The sequence below is a fragment of the Lipotes vexillifer genome, unplaced genomic scaffold, assembly GCF_000442215.2.
Source record: "Lipotes vexillifer unplaced genomic scaffold, Lipotes_vexillifer_v1.1 scaffold235, whole genome shotgun sequence".
Taxonomy (NCBI): Eukaryota; Metazoa; Chordata; class Mammalia; order Artiodactyla; family Lipotidae; genus Lipotes; species Lipotes vexillifer.
Genome location: NW_006791020.1, coordinates 437,948 through 459,573, shown reverse-complemented (window position 1 = coordinate 459,573; position 21,626 = coordinate 437,948). Strand labels below are relative to the sequence as shown.

Below are 21,626 nucleotides of genomic sequence, written 5' to 3'. Positions count from 1 at the left end.
CTGAATGAAACTGGTAGTTGGGCCACTGGGGGACTTGAGGGTCATTTACATAAAGGATGAGCAAATATAGCTTGATGGCCCAAATTGGTCCCCCTCGGTTTTTATATTTTATAAAGAAAGTTTATTGGAACAGAGCCATGCCCGTTTATTTCAATATTTCTTAAGCACTATAATGGCCTGGTTGAATGGTTGCAACAGAGACCACCTGGCCTGAAAAGTATAAATATATTTACTATCTGAAAGGCTTTAGGGAAAAACTGACCTACATTTGATCTAGGGCATTGCTACCCAAAATGTGATACACAGACTGGCAGTTTCACTACCACCTAGAATCTTGTTAAAAATGCAAACTCTTAAGCCTTACTTCATTTCTATTGCATCAGAATCTCCAGGGGCAATGTCCAGAGAGTGATTGTTATATATATCAAAGTTTGAAAAGCCCTCTCTAGTGTTCTAATGCATCTAAGAATCCCCTGGGAATCCTCTATGCAGATTCTGATCCAAACAGCCGGGGAAAGGCCTGAGAGTCTGTAATACAAACAAGTGCCCAGGTGAAACTAATGCTGTTGGATTATACTTGTAGTAGCACTGCTCTAAAACTGCTGCAAAATATGCAGTTCCACAAATGACTAAAGGCTCTCCACTGAAAAACTAGTAAGTGACTTAACTGAAGGATATTAAATCTGATATTGGTAAAGAGAACTGAGAACACATTAGAACTTAGCACACTGAGTTCTCTAATAAGGGATTCACTTAGAAATCTGGTTGCCACTTGTCAAGGATACAAAACTCCTACTGATAATATGCATATGAAGATAGCTGAAATTCCTGCAATTTTCACAAAGAACATCACTGTGTTATCAGTGCATCTGAGTTGTTACATGGTACCAGTTACCTTCTTATTAATTATAAATTACAATTAGTTTAATTTTTATCACTATTTACTTTGTTTCAAGTTGTTTAGCTATCTCTATGAAAGTAATGATTCACATACACAGCAACAGTATTTTTGACCTAAAATTTTCATGTAACTAGACATGTATGAATTATGCCTGTCTCTGCTGATAAAGCAAGATGTTTCTTTTAAAATTTTTTGTAGTACGTGGGCCTCTCACCGTTGTGGCCTCTCCCGTTGCGGAGCACAGGCTCCGGACGCGCAGGCTCAGTGGCCATGGCTCACAGGCCTAGCCGCTCCATGGCAATGTGGGATCTTCCCGGACTGGGGCACGAACCCGTGTCCCCTGCATCGGCAGGCGGACTCTCAACCACTGCGCCACCAGGGAAGCCCAGCAAGATGTTTTTATAAACTACTCTTTATCATCAAATTTGGTTTTTCAGTAATATTTCATTGTTATTACTGGATTATTTTCCAATGGAAAAGGTAAATGTATGAAAAAGAGCCTTTTACCCTGCCTCAGTGTGTTAAGGTCATAAATATGTTGGATGATCATTTCAATAAATGTTTTTTAAGTCAAGTGAGATAGCATATGATCTTTCTCTCTTTCATATATATAAATGGTGGAGATGAGAATTTGGGGTGTTTCAATAATTCAAATGTCAACACTTAAAAGATAAAAGATTACATCTTGAAAAAGGTATCTGAGGCAAGAGTAGGATGATCCTTCGAAATTTTGAGGATATAAACAATATTCAGAATGATTTGAGATGGCACAGAGTAGATCAGAAGAGTTTCAGGAAAACTAAAGTTACTTTTTAACTATAATGGAAACACTATACCTGTCCAAGAGAATCTCGTCAAAAGGATGCTATTCATTAGTATTTGGACTTCATGTGAGATACACACACAAACATCTTGAAATTGGTTTTATAAAACAACTTTGACTTAAAGCAAAATACAGAGAAGTATAGACAACTAAACAATACTATCTCCCTTTACTAGTAAAGATATGAGTGTGAGAATAATCAGTGTTCCCACATTTACTTGCATAATATAAATATGACACCCTGCATAATCCAGAAAAAATGTCACCATAACTAATCGCATTCTTCTTCTTACACTTTGCCAGAAACCTAAAACATTACTTTTTAAAATGAAAGTTATAATACATGCATCTATGTGATAATGCCCAACAATCAGATTCTAGTACAATGTTGCAACTTATTAAGCACTGAATCCTCTAATGAAAAATTCAAATGGCTTTCAACTTGCAACATTACCTAGAATGCCACTAAACTCACTGAAACACAAAAAATTATTTTGTAACACAGCAATATATATAGAAAACAGAAGGGTATTCAAAATAAGATGAAGAGAAGGCCTGCCATCAAATCAGTTATCAGGATATGAATAAATATGAAATGCTTTTATTAGGAAGAATATCTAATTTGAAGTTAACTGTCCAGGTACAATCTAAATGGCTATTTTTTTTTACATTAAAAAAAGGCATATTTTCATTAGCTCATGGGAAAAAATGGAACATTATATAAAAGGCACAATACTATGACATTTAGCACATATTATGAAATATTATTCCAGTACTTTTTTTAAGTGAGCAGGGTTTTCAAACTTTAGTCAATACTTATAGGTTGTGTGTATATATACTTTAAGTAGAAAAAGTTAACATTTCTTTATTAAATAGATTTACAAGGTAAAAAAATTCAGTAACTATCAGAAAGTTAAGTAAAAAGACACGAGGTAATTGCTTGAGGGCATACAAAATATCTCAGGTAATAAAGTACTGAAAACTAGGCGTGGCAGATTAAAGATTCTTTAACATGCTTTTCATTCAAGATGGGAACTATATCCTTTGCCCTTGGATCCAGGCAGGTTCTGTGATTCCTATGACCAACAGAATATGACAGAAGTGACAAACTGCCAGCTTCCCAATCCAGGCCTTCAGAAACCAAAAGTTTCTACTTCCTGTCTCTTAGAATACTTCCTCTTGAAACCCAGCTCTGAGAAACACAAGCCATAGGGTAAGCCTTGTATGGTTGCCTTGATTGACAAGCCTTGCTGAAAAACAGTATAAGCTGCCAGCCATGTGAGTGATCTATCAAGCCTTTAGAAGTATATTAATTTTTTTCAGATCTTAGAAAACACAGACTTAATGGAGAAAAAGTGAATGGAAGAAAAAGGTAATTAAAGGACAGAAGAAAGGAAGTAGAAAGAGGGACAGGAGAGAGAAATACAGAGTAAGAAAAGGGAAACATTTTCTCTTAGATGCTTCAATTTTTTTTAGTCTTAAAATCTAAATACACTGTATGTGATCATTTTTATGGGTAAGCACAGCTACATGTAACACATGTAATGTTCCTTAGGTTAAAATAAGAATTAAAACCACAAGGAATATGAATATACATACACACACTTTATTTCAGTATTTTAAAAGTTCCTAGGAAGATTACATTTTCTTTATACTTCTCAGCCAAAAATGTATCAAGTATAAATTTGGGAATAAATTATGTAGTAAAAAATAATATGGAATACTACCTCATGGGAGCACTGTGAAAAATAAAAAAAAGTCATGTATAAGAGAGCAATTTATAAGCCATAAAATGATAGGAAAGTTTAAATATAGTTGTTATATGTCTAGAAAATCTCTACTTGCTTCCCCAAGCTTGACTGCTTAAGTAGAAATACGGACATAAACATAAATATAATATTTATGTAAAACAGGAATAACATGATATATGTCATATACTATTCAGGGCTCAACTCTAGTGTCAACTCCTTTATTAACCCTCCCTTAAACAATCTAGTTATAAAAAAAAAAAAAAACTCAAGAAAATAAAAAATAATCCTCTAGAATATAAACTTCATGAGAATAGGCATAAGTTGTTGAAACATTTGAATTAATCCCTATGGCATGTCACTACTTACTTATTTCCAGAAAAGTACCATAAGTACTAATCTAAAATACCATGAGAGGCACCTCCTAACACAGCACTGTTATCTTAGCTCTAGAGATTTATCAAAAATATAATTATTCCTGAAACACTTTTCCCACATTCTACTTAATTGCTTACTCAAACTCAGGGAAAATCAAGGGAAAAATTACAGCTTCCAGGGAGAAATAACTTATAATTACAAAATAGTTAAGTGATTGCAAAGATGAATCTATGGATAAACCACCAGCCAGACTCATCAAGAAAAACACAAGAAGACTCAAATCAACAGAATTAGAAATGAAAAAGGAGGTAATAACTGACCCTGAAGAAATACAAAGAATAATGAGGGATTACTACAAGCAACTACATGCCAATAAAATTGACAACCTGGAAGAAATGGGCAAATTCTTAGAAAAGCACAACCTCCTGAGACAAAACCAGGAAGACACAGAAAATATAAACAGACCAATAACAAGAACTTAAATTGAAACTATGATTAAAAATTTTCCAACAGGGCTTCCCTGGTGGTGCACTGGTTGAGAGTCCACCTGCCGATGCAGGGGACGCGGGTTCGTGTCCCAGTCCGGGAAGATCCCACGTGCCGCGGAGTAGCTAGGCCCGTGAGCCTTGGTCGCTGAGCCTGCGTGTCCAGAGCCTGTGCTCCGCAACAGGAGAGGCCACAACAGTGAGGGGCCCAAGTACCACAGAAAAAAAAAAAAAAAAAAAATTCTTCCAACAAAAAAAAGCCCAGGACCAGGTGGCTTCACAGGCAAATTCTATCAAACACTTAGAGAAGAGCTAACACCTATCCTTCTCAAACTCTTCCAAAATATAGCAGAAGGAGGAACACTCCAAAACTCGGAGGAACACTCCCAAACTTGGAGGAACGCTCCCAAACTCATTCTACGAGGCCACCATAACCCTGATACCAAAACCAGACAAAGATGTCACAAAAAATGAAAACTACAGACCAATATCACTGATGACCATAGATGCAAAAATCTTCAACAAAATACTAGAAAACAGAATCCAAAGGCACATTAAAAGGATCATACACCATGATCAAGTGGGGTTTATTCCAGGAATGCAAGGATTATTCAATACATGCAAACCAATGTGATATACCATATTAACAAAACTGAAGGATAAAAACCATATGATAACCTCAATAGATGCAGAAAAAGCTTTCAACAAAATTCAACACCCACATGTGCTAAAAACTCTCCAGAAAGTAGGGATAGAGAGAACTTACCTCAACATAATAAAGGCCATATATGACAAACCCATAGCCAACATCATTCTCAATGGGAAAAAACTGAAACCATATCCTCTAAAGTCCGGAACAAGACAAGGATGCCCATTCTTACCACAATGATTCCACATAGTTTTGGAAGTTTTGGCCACAGCAATCACAGAAGAAAAAGAAATAAAAGGAATCCAAATCGGAAAAGAAGTAAAGCTGTCACTGTTTGCAGATGACATGATACTATACATAGAGAATCCGAAAGATGCTACCCGAAAACTACTAGAGCTAATCAATGAATTTGGTAAAGTAGCAGGATACAAAATTAATGCACAGAAATCTCCTGTATTCCTGTACACTAATGATGAGAACTCTGAAAGAGAAATTAAGGAAACATTTCCATTTACTATTGCAACAAAAAGAATAACATACCTAGGAATAAACCTACCTAAGGAGACAAAAGACCTTATGCAGAAAACTATGACACTGATGAAAGAAATTAAAGATGATACTAACAGATGGAGAGATATATCATGTTCTTGGATTCGAAGAATCAACATTGTGAAAATGACTATACAACCCAAAGCAATGTACAGATTCAGTGCAATCCCTATCAAACTACCAATGGCATTTTTCACAGAACTAGAACAAAAAATTTCACAATTTGTATGGAAACACAAAAGATCCCGAATAGCCAAAGTAATCCAGAGAAAGAAAAACACAGCCCAGAAATCAGGCTCCATGACATCAGACTATACTACGAAGCTACAGTAATCAAGACAGCATGGTACTGGCACAAAAACAGAAAGATAGAACAATGGAACAGGATAGAAAGCCCAGAGATAAACCCATGCGCATACGGTTACCTTATCTTTGACAAAAGAGGCAAGAATATACTATGGAGAAAAGATAGCCTCTTCAATAAGTGGTGCTGGGAAAACTGGACAGCTAGAATAATTCCTAACACCATACACAAAAATAAACTGAAAATGGATTAAAGACCTACATGTAAGGCCAGACACTATAAAACTCTTAGATGAAAACATAGGAAGAACACTCTATGACATAAATCACAGCAAAATCCTTTTTGACCCACCCCCTAGAGAAATGGAAATAAAAACACAAATAAACAAATGGGACCTAATGAAACTTAAAAGCTTTTGCAAAGCAAAGGAAACCATGAACAAGATGAAAAGACAACCCTCAGAATGGGAGAAAATATTTGCAAACAAAGCAACTGACAAAGGATTAATCTCCAAAATACACAAGCAGCTCATGCAGCTCAATATCAAAAAAACAAACAACCCAATCCAAAAATGGGCAGAAGATCTAAACAGACATTTCTCCAAACAAGATATACAGACTGCCAACAAACACATGAAAGGCCGCTCAACATCACTAATCATTAGAGAAATGAAAATCAAAACTACAGTGAGGTATCAGCTCACACCAGTCAGAATGGCCATCATCAAAATCTATAAACAGGGCTTCCCTGGTGGTGCAGTGGTTGAGAGTCTGCCTGCTGATGCAAGGGACACGGGTTCATGCCCCGGTCCGGGAAGATCCCACATGCCGCGGAGTGGCTGGTCCCATGAGCCATGGCCGCTGAGCCTGCACGTCCGGAACCTGTGCTCCGCAATGGGAGAGGCCACAATAGTGAGAGGCCCACATATGGAAAAAAAAAAAAAAAAAATCTACAAACAATAAATGCTGGAGAGTATGTGGAGAAAAGGGAACCCTCTTGCACTGCTGGTGGGAATGTAAATTGATACAGACACTATGGAGAACAGTATGGAGGTTCCTTAAAATACTAAAAATAGAACTACCATATGACCCAGCAATCCCACTATGGGCATACACCCTGAGAAAACCATCATTCAAAATGAGTCCTGTACCACAATGTTCATTGTAGCACTATTTACAATAGCCAGGACATGGAAGCAACCTGGGTGTCCATTGACAATTGAATGGATAAAGATAAGGCACATATATACAATGGAATATTACTCAGCCATAAAAAGAAATGAAATTGAGTTATTTGTAGTGAGGTGGATGGACCTAGAGTCTGTCATATAGAGTGAAGTCAGAAAGAGAAAAACAAATACCATATACTAACACATATATATGGAATCAAAAAAAAAAAAAGGTTCTGATGAACCTAGGGGCAGGACAGGAAGAAGGACGCAGATGTAGAGAATGGACTTGAGGACACAGGGAAGGGTAAGGGTAAGCTGGGATGAAGTGAGAGAGTGTTCTGGACATATATACACTCTCATATGTAAAATAGATAGCTAGTGGGAAGCAGAGACATAGCACAGGGAGATCAGCTCGGTGCTTTGTGACCACCTACAGAGGTGGGATAGGAAGGATGGGAGGGAGGTGAAAGAGGGAGGGGATATGGGGATATATGTATACATATAGCTGATTCACTTTGTTATACAGCAGAAACTAACACAACACTGTAAAGCAATTATACTCTAATAAAGATGTTTAAAAAAAAGATGCATCTATAAAAGAGTAAACAGAATTTACACCTTATTCCTACTATTATGTCAAAACATTAATGACCTCTTTTTTCACATTTTGTATCTTTTAATTTTCTTGCAGAGCGTTTAAAACTGCTATGGTTTGAATGTTTCTGTCCCCTCAAAATTCACATGCTGAAATCCTAATGCCCAAGGTAGTGGTGTCAGGAGGTGGGAACTTCAGGAGGTGATTAGCCCTCATGAATGGGATTAGCCCCCAATAAAAGATACCCCACAGAGCTCCCTAGCTCCTCCCAACAGGTGTAGATACAGTAACCAGTCTTTGACCCAAAGAAGGCCCTCACCTGAACAGGCTGGCATCTTATCTCAGACTTCCAGCCCCCAGGACTGTGAAAAATAAATTTCTGTTGTTTGTAAGTCACCCAGTCTCTGGTATTTTGTTATTGTAGCCCAAATGGACTAGAAAAAATCCTAACATGTTCTAAATGTGTTATGAGTATGGTAATATCAGGATAGCTTGTTTTCCTTTATTTCCACATATCAATGAAATGTAGTGAGTTGAAATACTTACCACAGCTTTTAACATAAGTATCCATAACTTCAGCACTGATCCCATTTGGCCCATTCTCACTTGGTGCATATTTTCTAAAAAAGTTCTGAAAAGATATTATTTTCATGTCTATAAATTCAATACAATCCTTAAACAAATTAGCATTTAAAAATTGTAAATAATGACAAAGAGGTGTCTGGTGTACAGCAGTCAGGAATTATAAAATGTGGACTTTAGGAAGCATATTCCTCAGGAATCAGTCTTATTACTATGCCTATAGGCTAAGACAAACAAACAAACAAACAAATAAATAAATAAAAGCCTGCTACTTCTATACCACAGGGGAAAACATTAAATAAACTTACTGCTGTATCTCTATACTTAATTTATCAGTTTGTTTCACCTTTCTCTTGAATGTAAACATGAGGGGTTTTTTGGGTATCATACATTCTCCTAAAAGTGAACATGAGTTTTAAAAATTACCTTTTAAGTATGGCCACTGAAACACTGTTACCATTAACAAACTCAATAAAGTTACATTCCAATTTTCAAAATAATTAGAATGCAATGCTAAGAATTTTCAGATTCAGAGGAAAGTGATAGAAAGATAAATATAAGAGATGCAGACTGAACCAAAGAATTATAGGGGCACAATAAATACACTCGAGTGTCCAAACAGTCTGGAAACACTGGGGAAAATCATGCATTTATTTTTTTTCCCCCAGATTACCAACTGGACCTATTCCCTTACATCTAGATGTTAAAGAAAAATACACAGTGTATATTATTTGAAAATACAACTAACATACTATTAAAAAAGTAAGTTTATCCTATGTTTTAAGCTTTTTGGAGCACTTTGTAAGTTTGACAAAGAATCTATATCTAGAATATATAAAGAACTCCTATAAATCAATAAGGAAAAGAAAAATAACCCAACATGAAAATGGGCAAAAGATATGAACAAGCATTTCACAGAAGAAATAAATGGCCTACACATAGTTTTAAATAATCTTTCAGGTAATCAGGGAAATGCAAACTAAATAATAATAAATACCAAAATTTACAAGTTTGACAATATCAAGATTAGGCAAAGATGGGTAGCAATGAGAAACAGTTGTTTCCAAAAACAATTATTTTGGAAAACAATTTTTACTTATCTACTAAAGTTGAAGATGAGATAAGCTATGACTCAGCAAAATTATTTGCACAGATCACACATGCAACTAAGAATCAGGACACAAACTGTCATTGGTTTAATTTACAAAATCATAATTGCACAGAGCAACATAATAACTGATAACTTTATTAAACAATTACTTCAGTTAGAACCTGTGTTAAAGCTCTGCATACATTTCATGTCATCTTCAGAACAATTCTAGAGCTAGGTACTCTTCATCATTATCCAAATTTTACAGATATAAAGACTGAGACTTGAAGGGTATGTTAGGGGGTCCCCTACACCTCTGACAGGTTTGATTTGTTAGTTGGGGTCACAGACTCAACTTACAGTTGTACCACAGCAGTGTGTATTACAGTAAAAGTATACACAACAGGATCAGCGTGGGAAAAATACACAGGCAAAGCCTGTGAATTCCATGTGCAATCCTCCTTGCTGTCTTCTGTGAAGGCATACACTGAGCATACTTACTGGGGGCTGGTCATACAGGCACCCTCTACAGTCTATTTAGTTCAGTAACTATCAAAATTCTAGAAGGAAAGCGGGTTGTTTGCTATAAATCATATTATTTGTACAAACAGTCTAGGTATGTGAACCACCCTTATCAGTTAAAAGCCAAGTTCTCACTGAAAGCCGAATACCAGCTAAAGGCTAACCTGCTTGCAAGGTTACACAAAATATAGCTAGAAAGCTGCAGAGCCAAACTTCAAACTCAGGCAGTTTGATGTTTTGAGTGTGAGCTTTTAACCACTGAACATGACTGTACCCCAAACCAAACAACAGAATCAACCACCTGTTTTGCCAACAAAACAGAGTAACGCTTTCTTGCAAATCTAAACTCCATACTGAATTACTGAGACACTCTAAACTGAGAAACACAAAAACACACTACAGCAAATACCCTCTATCAAGCCTTTCACTGTATTATTTTTCAACTCAGGCATATCAATTTTTCTGTGTGAATTATATACATTTTTCTTAGGAAAAAGAAAAATTATATTTAAAAATTAACAAAATAAACTATTAAGATGCAATAAGAATTCTGCATTAAACATTAATTCACATATTTAAAATGTAAAAAAAAAATCCAAAGATATACATGGCTTAGTCCCAGAAAAAACTTGTTTTTTCTCATATTAAAGGAGAGAAATGACTTTGGAGGTGGGGATAAGGGTTTAAAAAAATAATTGTGCAAAACACATACAAGCAAAAATATCACTGTAGGACTGTTCTGACAAACAACAAAAATCGGAAATAATCAGAATGTTCACTGATGGCTAAATAAATTATAATATTTCCATACTTTGAAATATAATACAACTATAAACTTTAACAAATTTAAAATTTGTTTACCAGTTAATTCCTAATCTCCTATTATATGTTAGGCCCATTTTAAGGAACTGAACATCTACCATAGAAGCATTTCTAACTGTTAGCATTATTTACTTCTCAGGAAAGGAAAACAACTTTAGGGAAGATGGGTGACAAAAAGAGACTGTCATTTCTAACTTTATATACTTTTTATAAAGATTGAAATTTTTATAATAAGAATATATTCATGAAATTTATAAATCTTTAAAATAGATACTATACCTGAATGCTTCCTTCTGTATCAAGAACTTCAGCAACAGGAACTGACTGGATAAATTGCATGAAGCCTAAACAGAAACAGATGCATTTTATTAAGCATAGCTAATGGTGAAGCAATAAAAATAAAGATTCTGCTAAGAATAGTCTTCATTTGAAAATGTATACACTACAAACCTAATAGCTTAAAGAGGTCTATAAACATTGTATTTAGTATACACTGGCATTTACATCATAGGAAATACAAGAAACTTTAAAAAAAAAATTAAGCATACAATCTGTATGCTTCTCTAGGCCAATTTCTATTATTATACACAAGGAACACAAAGTAATAGGCTAGGCTTCTTAAATCTGGAATAAAAATTTCTTTCTATAGTATTATAACATATGTCAATTAAAATTATTCTGAATTTAAAATCATTTTAAGAAATCTGGAATTGTGGAATATCAATCACCTAACCCTAAAATTATAGTATTATTCATTGGCTTTCTTTGTGTAATACTCCATCTTCTGCCATTCCCTGGAAATGATATGAGAGGGAAGTGTAAATCCCTTAAACTACCAAAAAGAAGGGAAAGAAGACAGTATACAGGAGAATAAGGAGAAAAAGTAAATCTGGTAAGTCTAGGGACAACAAAAGAAGTATAAAACTACAAATCTGTGAAAAAAAATCAAAGTTGAATGATGGAAACTATTTCAGGATCATAACCATGATCTGGTTTTGGTAAGCCTTACATTATAATTATTCACATGCAAATTAGGAGACTGTATATTTCTTTAGAGTAAGAAATGTATCATTTATTCTTATATCATAAATACTGAACCGTCTGCATTAATGCACTTAACAGACGTTTATAGTTTTTCTACTATGTAGCAAGAACTTCGCCAGATAAGCAAAAATAGAGCCTTGATCCTGCTTTCAAAGATCTTACAAGCTTGCAAGTTTTATTGGGATAAAAACTATGAACGAAAGAGAATAGCATAGGGAGACCTATATTACAACAGGGATCAGAGGACATCTGACATCTGAACCGTGTTTTGAAGGATAATAAAGATTAATTAGTAAAGCGGAAAGGATATTAAAGACAATGATCATATAAGACTGAAAAGAGCATGGTACATTTGAGAAAATGGAAGGTGGCTGGTGTGGCTAAAGCCTAAAAAGCAAGGGGGAGAGTGGTAAAAAAGAGGTGACAGAGATAGGTACAGAAGTATGTCATACCATGCAAGAACTTGTAAACTAAGCTAAGGCTTTTGTCTTTGTCCCAAGAGCAAATGAAAGCTAAATAAATCAATCTATGTAGGATGGTAGAATATTTGCACTTTTAACAAGATCATTCTGAGAGAAAAATGAGAACAGGAATTAAACCATCAAAAAGATTTGGGGGTGGCCCAGAGAAGGGCAGAAAGCCTAAAATAAAACAGGTACTTGTTTCTTCAAGATACCTAAGGGTAAGAAGCTCTAAGAGTAACAAGATTATAAAATTTACAATAGGCATTAGGCAAACATTCCTAGGGAATCTTCTGCCAAACTTCCAGAGGTTACTCAATATCAAAAAGACTTAGATATATATTGGTTACTCTCCCCTTCTGAGATGGCCCACACTCTGTCTGTGGAGTGTGTTTCTCTCTAAATAAATCCACTTCTTACCTATCACTTTGTCTCTCACTGAATTCTTTCTGTGAGGAGACATCAAGAACCTGAGCTTCATTAAGTCCTGAGATCAGGTGTGTTACCTCAGTTAAAAGACTGTGGGTTCAAGTCCCAATCTGAGTGGCATGGTTTCACTTCTGCCCCTTTCAGTTGATGCACTGATCATTGGTTCTTTCTGCCTAATACTGGGATTCAGTATTAGTAAGTCCACTTGGCTAACTAACCCAAAGCAGCATCTAACAGCTGCACCTCTATCAGTAATAAAGCTGACGTGTTGGTTTCCATCTTTACTTTAAAACAGAATTTCTTCTTTCGTTCACTCATCAAATATTTGTTGAGATCCTACTGTATGCCAGATACTGTTCTGCTGCTTGTGATACATTAGAGAGGGGGAAAAAAAGCGAATCAGATAAAAATCCCTTGCTTTATTTCACCAATTTTTTAAAACCTGGGTGGGGAAGGGGGAGGCAGCTTACTGGGGATCTCTTCTGAGGCCTTTTGCTTTATTCAGAATAAAGTTCTAATTAAAATAGAAAGTTCTCATCATAGCCTACAAGTCTCTTCCTGATCACGGTCCTTGCTTCCTTCTGTCCTCATCTCCCACCATACTCCCTTTCTTGGTTGTCTTGGCTTCCTTTCTGTTCTCCGAACATATAGCGCACACCTCCTCTTCTGTCCTTTGCTGTTCCCTCCACCCAGACCCTTCCTCCCCAGATGGCCATGTGGAGCCTGCGCGTCCGGAGCCTGTGCTCCGCAACGGGAGAGGCCACAACAGTGAGAGGCCCGCGTACCGCAAAATAAATAAATAAATAAATAAATAAATAAATAAATAAATAAATAAGGAAAAGTATACTCATTGGACACTGAAATAAATAATAATGTTATAAAATAAACTTACCATGTTTTGTACTAGTGGCTAATACTTTATAGGGCGTCAACTTCAAATCCAGATTTTCTTTTCGTAGCAGCTTAAGATCAAAAGTTATATTAACCAAATGAAAAGAATGTTATAAAATAGTTTTACACGCAAGTACTATAGCACTTTAATACATAGAGATTTAGAAGGTAAACCTAAATTAAGCCTTAATTAAATCAATTAGTTAATTTAACTTTGATCATCAAAATAAATGTATTAAGCACTTTACACGGTGGTATGTCAAATTTCTTATCTTTTTCTAAATCACTGTCAGTTTTTGATGAACAGAAGGGTTTCTCCTAAGGATTTATGCGGGCCTTACTGGTCACAAAGTATTTTAGAACTCAGGAAAAGGAAATGAGGACAAATATTTTCCTTTATAAGCCAGGGACAGAAACAGGATTTAAAAAAGAAGAATATTTAATTGACTAAGAGGAAGAAAATTATTAAATTTAACACTGAAAGAACTTAACTGGGAAAAAAGTTTTTATAAAAAGGAACACATGCAATTTCACTTTATACTAATCATAAGAGCCATCCTGCAATGTACAAAAACAACTAAATTTGCTCAAGATCAAGTGGAGATTGTTCAGCTTTCTAGGACTGCATCTGGTGTTACAATTCTGTCCATGCATAGCATATCCACTAAATCATCAATTTCTAAAATGAAAAAATGTTCCCTACCAACATAAGGTTATGTTCACCTTGTCCATGAGTGAAATGATTTGGAGAATAAGTTGATCTTGGCGTAAATCATCCCCATGCTTAAATATAACTGGATATTTGCCTCCATCTTCTGTCTTAAAGAATAACTGTGCAGGCATAAGGGCACTCTGGAAATAAAAATATTATTTTCAAATTATATAAGATGGAAATGTGGGGAAATTTATAATAATCTAAAGAAAAGAAATAAGTCTAATAAAGAAAACAAATAATAATAACCTTAATTTATACAGGCCATGAGAAATAATAGCATAAAAAGTATCAGACAGAGGGATGAACAGACGTGTGACAAAGCAAATACAGTAAAATGTTAATAACAGGATAGAAGAAGTGGGTATACAGTTGTTTACTCTGAGTCTTTCAACTTTGCTGTATGTTTGAAAACTTTTGTATAAAATGTTGGGGGAAAAGACAACAAAAATGCTTCAAAGAATATATGTTTAGAACCTACAACCTCTAGTGAACTGAAACTCCAAACTTTAAATTATCTTAAATTTGCAGTATCCTTTTATCACCTCAGGCAAAATATATTTTATAAATTACCTTGTACCCTAGCTCACAAAAGCTCAAGAAGAACTGGAAGTGATCTTCCTAAAGATAAATGATAAGCAAGAGGTTCTTTGTTGTAATTTCCCTTTTCAGATTCGGATCTGATTCTGAAATTTAGATTTCATCTGAAATCTAATGCAAGCAGCTGACAATCTCAGGATAACTAAGCACTAATCCCAGTGCCTTAAGGGTTTCACTCCCCATGGAGATCTAGCTTTCATTCTTAAGCTAAGGTCCACAAAATACTGTTTAAAAATACTGAAAACTAGGTGCATAACCTTTTCAGCTCTAAGGAGTTCATAAAAAGACAACAGGAATTCAGGGATTCCCCTACAACTCTGTGCAGACAGTTCAGTGTATGTACAAGCATATGGGTAACATTCTAAAGTATCCAATCCATCACTTTCATTGGACCCTTAAAGGCATTCATGACTCAAAAATGGTTAAGAATTATAATGCTAGAGTTATGTAGTAAACACTCTAGAACCATTAATGTTAACTGCAATTCAGAATTTTTAAGAATGTCCACATACTTAATAAGGGCTGGAAGAAAAAAATCAGGACTGAATATTAGGATTAAAAAGATGTCCCATGATATTTTATTGACCATCTACTTTGTGTATATAAGACATAATTATAAAATTATATTATTAAGGGAAAAATGGATCCAGAATACACCTAACAATAATGATAGATTCTTATGCCCCACTCTTATAACTCCTGCTCTATGTCTTAGATATTCTTTTTCATCCTGTTTGCAAAAAAATAATAAAACTCCTTTTTTGATTCACTGGTTTTGATTAGTCCTAAGGGAATGAGAATATTAGAAGCAGGTCTTATTTGGGAGTTCTAGCATGAACTAAGAAATACTTGCATTTTCTCTCCTGTACCAGCATTTTTCAAATTGCAGGATATAATTCAATAATGAGTTTTAAAACCAATTAAATAGGTTGCAAACAACATTTTAAAATTAATGCAATAGAATAGTTTTTAAAAGAATAGAAACTATTAGAGTCCATAATATGCAGTAAGGTTAAGTACTGCTTTATGAAACTTACGTTGCAGTTGTGTGAGCTGGGCTGCCATGGGCTGCCTTTAAACACACCCTTAAAAAAATCAACCATTTTTTACTGTAATCACACCCCTTTTCATATACCCAAGTTGTTGATCTATGAGCCCTTTCTTATCTGATACAAAGTAATATCCCAATGCAACTTATGCCCTTCCACTCTTAGAATCAGAAGACCTAAAACATCATGCCTCAGAGAGACCTTTCAATATGATGCCCAGCAGATAATGATGCTTCTTCACAAGTAATGATGCTCAGCCCTTTGGCCTGCTTAGAGAAGGCAGCTACTACCAGTTCTTTCTAACTATCCAGGTGGTGGCCAGCCAAAAGAAAGTCTGGCATGCTATTAAGAACTAAAGAGAATTACTACACTTGAAAATACAAGAAAAAATTTAAGTCACAGGTTAACTAGATCTCATATCTAACCACGGGAACTTATGATGTCTAAGTTTGCAATTTAACTTTTTTTTTAAAAAAAAGCTTACATGAGAAAAATCAAGTGATTAATAAATAGTTCAAAAATTAAAGATGAAAAAATCCAGATATAAAAATATTTTATACATTTCACATAAAAATGTCTACTGATAATACAAAAAGATCTTAAAACAAAACACACTGATAAATAAAAGGTATCTTTTTTCAAAGGTAGTGTCGAAAGATCCACCACAATTACCTTAAATAATGTAGCTGTTTCTGGGATTATTCCTCTAATTTTCACCTGGGGTTCTAAAGGCAATGGGATAAGTTCCACATCTGACAAGTTCATCTTTTCGTTGTCTCCAAGCAATGCCTGTAGTCTCTCATTCTAGGAGAACAAGTTAGAAAGTACTAATTAGGTTAAAATGGAAAAGGGTTTTTTAAAGCATATGGTAAAGACATAAAGACTGATTCTATTAACTTTAAAATATTTGCAAAGCACCATAAAAGTATATGTAAAGTAATACAACATAAAGGGGAGAGCATGTGTGAGAGACAAGCACTTATAATCCACCTGACAAAAGCAGCAGCATGCTTTAAAAGGAGCAATCCCTTGACCTATGGAAAGCTGGACTTTCATAAGGTTAGGGAATATGTTTCTCTTGCTGCAACTGAGAATCAGGAATATACTCAAGCTGGACTTAAAGATGCAATTTCCATTTTCAAAGGATCTGTGAAGTCACAAGGAGAAACTAATTTCATTTGAAGCTTAATTTCTCATGACCAAATATTAAGCAAGAATTTCATTAGCTGTTCCATTGCATGTATTGGGTTTAGAAAGTAAACTCAATTTACTTGGAGGAAATTGGACCCTACCTTTTACTGTTCATTGACTCTGTCTGATCGAACTTTTCCCAAGATATCACCATTTATTTATTTTCTTTAGCTCACATGCACACTGCATTGAGCCAAGATTTCAGAAACTGAGAAATTCAAGCCATGATGAAACAGCTTCTTCATTTAGCAGCATCTATAGTATTTAGACCAAGCCCATCTATTCAATTTCAAAATAACAATCTATTTCCTTTGAAAGCTGTGAGAGTATTGCATTCTTTAAACAGATGAGCTTGTTCTTAAAGGGAGAATACTTGACCTAATACACTGGGCTTCTTCCTATTTCTCAAACATGTGCTTGCAGCTCCTCTGGCTGGAATAGTCTTCTCTAGTTATTCAGTGGCTTGCTCCCCTACTTGCTTCAGGTTTCTGTCCAAATGTCAACTCTCAGTGAGGTCTTCCTGACTATTCCATTGAGAAGTGAAAAGCTGCCTTAATACTCGAACCCAGCACTTCCCATTCCCCTTTCCAGCTTTTTCTCCAAAGCACATGACGCTATCTATAGCATAAAATATATTTTACTTATTTTGTTAACTTTCTCCTCCAACAGGAACGTAAGGTCCTTACATTCTAAAGGTAGGGATTTTTATATTCACCTCTGTATCCTCAGAACCTAGAAAAGTGCTTGGCACACAGTAGGCATGTGATACATTTTTATAGAATAAATATTATAACATAAAGAATCACAAAGTGAAAAGAGACTACTGAATATTCAAAAGGAAAGCTTTGTTTTTTAAAAGTGTGGAATCAATGCATTTTTATTAGAACTCAAATATCTACAAAGACCTCAATCAAGAGAATTTTTCCTAAATGAGATCAGCAAAGGAAAGAAGGTGGCAACAATATTATTATTTGTTTTACCATCTGACACCTAACTCATGGATCCCCTGGCCACACATTTAACGCCGTTGCACTCACCAAGGCAACTCTCTCCCAACTTTGTTATGAGGGATGGAAAAGTACTATTACATATGACTGCAAATTTAGCTGTAGTCATTTCATTATTCCTACTAATAACACAAATAATGGTGGTAAAGAGTCATCTTGGCATTTCACTAAAACTCGAGGGCTTGTTTCTAGTAAAACTAATAAAACTATGTTTGTCTTTTACCACATCATGAAAAACTGTCTGAAAAGATTTTTAGCCAATGTTGACACTATATTTGGGACTGTCTGACTTAAAATATAGGAAAAACAATATGTGTTTTGCAATATGTGGCAAAAACAACATTTATTTTGGGGGACTATAAGTGCTGTCTCCAGTAGGGAGTCAACTTCCAGAACAGCGAAAACTGAGGTATATCCAGAGGCTCATGGGTGGCGAACAAAAGAGTATGTCACATAAGAACAAACTGCGGTTTAAATACATGCCCCAAACTGACAGTCAAAAGAACAGGCATTCTTTCTGCTGGTGGGCACTGGGATCGCACTGCTGCTCACCAGGGCACCTCTGAAGAGAAGGGCTCCAGGAGGAACAGCAGTAGGAATTTAGTTATTTAGCCAGGATTTGTGATTCTTCTCAAAAACAAAGAAAACGCCTACTCAATAAACATGTGTTTCTCTGCAGCCTATTTTCTCCTCCCTAACCTCGTTAACATTATTCCTTGCACGCATTTCTGCCAGACCTGATCCCCTGCCTTTAAATTCCTGACTCAATTTTTCACCTTTTAGTCTCTCCGCCTTCCTCTCACAATTCTGAAGGACAGTAAAATGTGTTGTGGTGTTTTACAAAGGTCACCAAGAAAGATTTTCCAGTTATGGGATTAGGTAAAGAGAAGATATCAGATGAATCCTTCATATCATTTAGGCAAAAGATCAGGAAAAATAACATCTGAAGAACAGATGCTCATCTATTATCATCAAGTAGAAACCTCACCCTGTTGCGAGCAAAATCAATGTACTGGCCATGAGAACACATTGCCAGTCACTATCACTAGTTCTGCAACCTTGGGTGAGTTACTCTGGACCTTCTTTTTCTCAGAAAAATTCTAGTCTAAATAATCTCTAGAGGTTCTTTCCATGTCAAATAAATTGTATTCTAAGATACTAAGATTCTAAAATGAGAGCCAGAAAAACACTGTAGATAAAAATATGGACTCAGAATGTCTGGGTACAAATCCTAACTTCAACACTTACTAACTGAGGACATCTGGCAAATTACTTAACCTCCTACTACCTACTTTTCCTTACAATTGGGATAATACTAGTACCTAACTTATAGGGTTGTTATGTGGATAAAAATCAATGTATATAAACTCATAAAATAGGGTCCCATACATAATCTGTACTTCTAACCACTCCTATTACTATAACAGGCCTCATTTAATTGCACTTCACTTTACTGCACTATGCAGATATTGATTGCATTGTTTACAAATTGAAGGTCTATGGCAACCCTGTGTCAAGCAAGACTATCGGTGCCAATTTTCCAACAGCACTTGCTCACCTTGTGTCTCTACGTCACATTTTGGTAATTTTCACAATATTTCAAACTTTCTCACTATTATTATACTTGTTATCATGATCTGTGATCAGTGATCTTTGATGTTACTATTGTAATTGATTTGGGGCATCATGAACCAAGCCCATAAAAAACGGAGAACCTAATCAATAAAAGGTTACGTGTGTTTTGACTGCCCCATTGACCAGCTGTTCTCCCTCTCTCTTCTTCCCCTATTCCCTGAGACACAATGCTGAAATTAGGACAATTTACAACCCTACAATGGCTTTTATGTGTTTAAGTGAAAGGAAGAGTCACACATCTCTCACTTTAAATCAAAAGCTAGAAATAATTAAGCTAGTGAGGAAGGCATGTTGAAAGCCTAGACAGGCCAAAAGCTAGGCCTCTTATGCCAAACAGCCAAATTGTCAATGCAAAGGAAAAATTATTGAAGGAAATTAAACTACTATGAACACATGGATGATAAGAAAGCAAAACAGCCTTATTGCTGATCCGGAGACAGTTTTAGTGGTCTGGATAGAAGATCAAACCGGCCACAACATTCCCTTAAGCCAAAGCCTAATCCAGAGCAAGCCCTAACTCTCTTCAATTCTATGAAGGCTGAAAGAGGGGAGAAAGCTGCAGAAGAAAAGTTGGAAGCTAGCAGAGCTTGGTTCATGAGGTTTAAGGAAAGAAGCCATCTCTATAGCATCAAAGTGCAAGGTGAAGCAGCAAGTGCTGACGTAGAAGCTGAAGCAAGTTATCCAGAAGATCTAGCTAAGATAATTAACAAAAGCGGTAGATGACACAGCCTTATATTCGAAGAAGATGCCATCTAGGGCTTTCACAGCTAGAGAGGAGAAGTCAATGCCTTGCTTCAAGGCTTCAAAGGACAGGCTGACTCTCTGGTCAGGGGCTAATGCAGCTGGCAACTTGAAGTTTAAGCCAACGCTTATTTACCATTCCAAAAATCCTAAGGCTCTTAAGAATTATGCTAAATCTACTGCCTGCTCTATAAATGAAGAACAAAGCCTGGATGACATCACATCTGTTTACAATATGGCTTACTGAATATTTTAAGCCCACTGTTGAGATTTACTGGTCAGAAAAAAAAAGATTCCTTTCAAAATATGACTGCTCATTGACAATGCACCTGGTCACTCAAGAGTTCTGGTGAAGATGTACAGTGAGTTAATGTTTTTTATACCTGCTAACATAATATCCATTCTGCAGCCCATGGATCAAAGTCTAATTTTGACTTTCAAGTCTCAGTACTTAAAAAATACTATCATAAGGCTGTGAGTGTTGGTGATTCCTCTGATGGATCTGGGCAAAGTAAATTGGCGATGTTCTGGAAAGGATTCACCATTCTAGATGCCATCAAGAATAACTGTGATTCATAGGAAGAGGTCAAAATAACAACATTAACAGGAGTTTGGAAGAAGTTGATTCCAACTCTTAGGATGACTTTGGGAGGTTCAAGACTTCTGTGGAAGAAGTAACTAGCAAGATAGCTAGACTTAGAAGGGGAGCCTGAAAATGTGACTGAATTGCTGCAAACTCGTGATGAAACTAACAGATGAGAGGCTGCTTCTTAGGGATGAGCAAAGGAAAGTAGTTTCTTGAGATGGAATCTACTTCTGGTGAAGATGCTATGAATATTGGTGAAATGACAAACAGAGGATTTAGAATATTCCATAAAGTTTGTTGATAAAGCAGTGGCAGGGTTTGAGAGAACTAACTCCAATTTTGAAAGAAGTTCTACTATGGGTAAAAATGCTGCCAATGAGAACTGCATGCTACAGTGAAAACAAATTGTTAGTGAAAGGAAGAGTCAACTGGCGTGGCAAAGATTAATTATCTTCATTGTTGTCTTATTCTACAAAATTGCCCCAGCCACTCCAACCTTCAGCAACCACCACCCTGATCAGTTAGCAGCCACATCATCGAGGCAAGGCCTTCCATCAGCAAAAAGATGATTCTCTGAAGGCTCAGATGATGGCTAGCGTTTTTTAGCAATATTTTTAATTAAGGTATATACATTGCTTTCTTTAGGCATAATGCCATTGCA

The 21,626-nt window shown here is 35.8% G+C and overlaps 1 protein-coding gene across 2 annotated transcripts in view; it reads right to left on the bottom strand.

The window, feature by feature from the left end:
* Nucleotides 1-21,626, bottom strand: part of PIK3C3 (phosphatidylinositol 3-kinase catalytic subunit type 3) — a 161,886-nt gene that overhangs the window by 40,532 nt on the left and 99,728 nt on the right. For both annotated transcript variants that reach the window (XM_007464169.1, XM_007464170.1), the window contains 5 exons: nucleotides 16,478-16,609; nucleotides 14,168-14,296; nucleotides 13,446-13,515; nucleotides 10,899-10,963; nucleotides 8,150-8,234 (listed from right to left, as the gene is read on the bottom strand). In XM_007464169.1, the coding sequence (XP_007464231.1) occupies nucleotides 8,150-8,234; nucleotides 10,899-10,963; nucleotides 13,446-13,515; nucleotides 14,168-14,296; nucleotides 16,478-16,609 (481 nt within the window). The remainder of the gene's footprint in view (nucleotides 1-8,149; nucleotides 8,235-10,898; nucleotides 10,964-13,445; nucleotides 13,516-14,167; nucleotides 14,297-16,477; nucleotides 16,610-21,626) is intronic.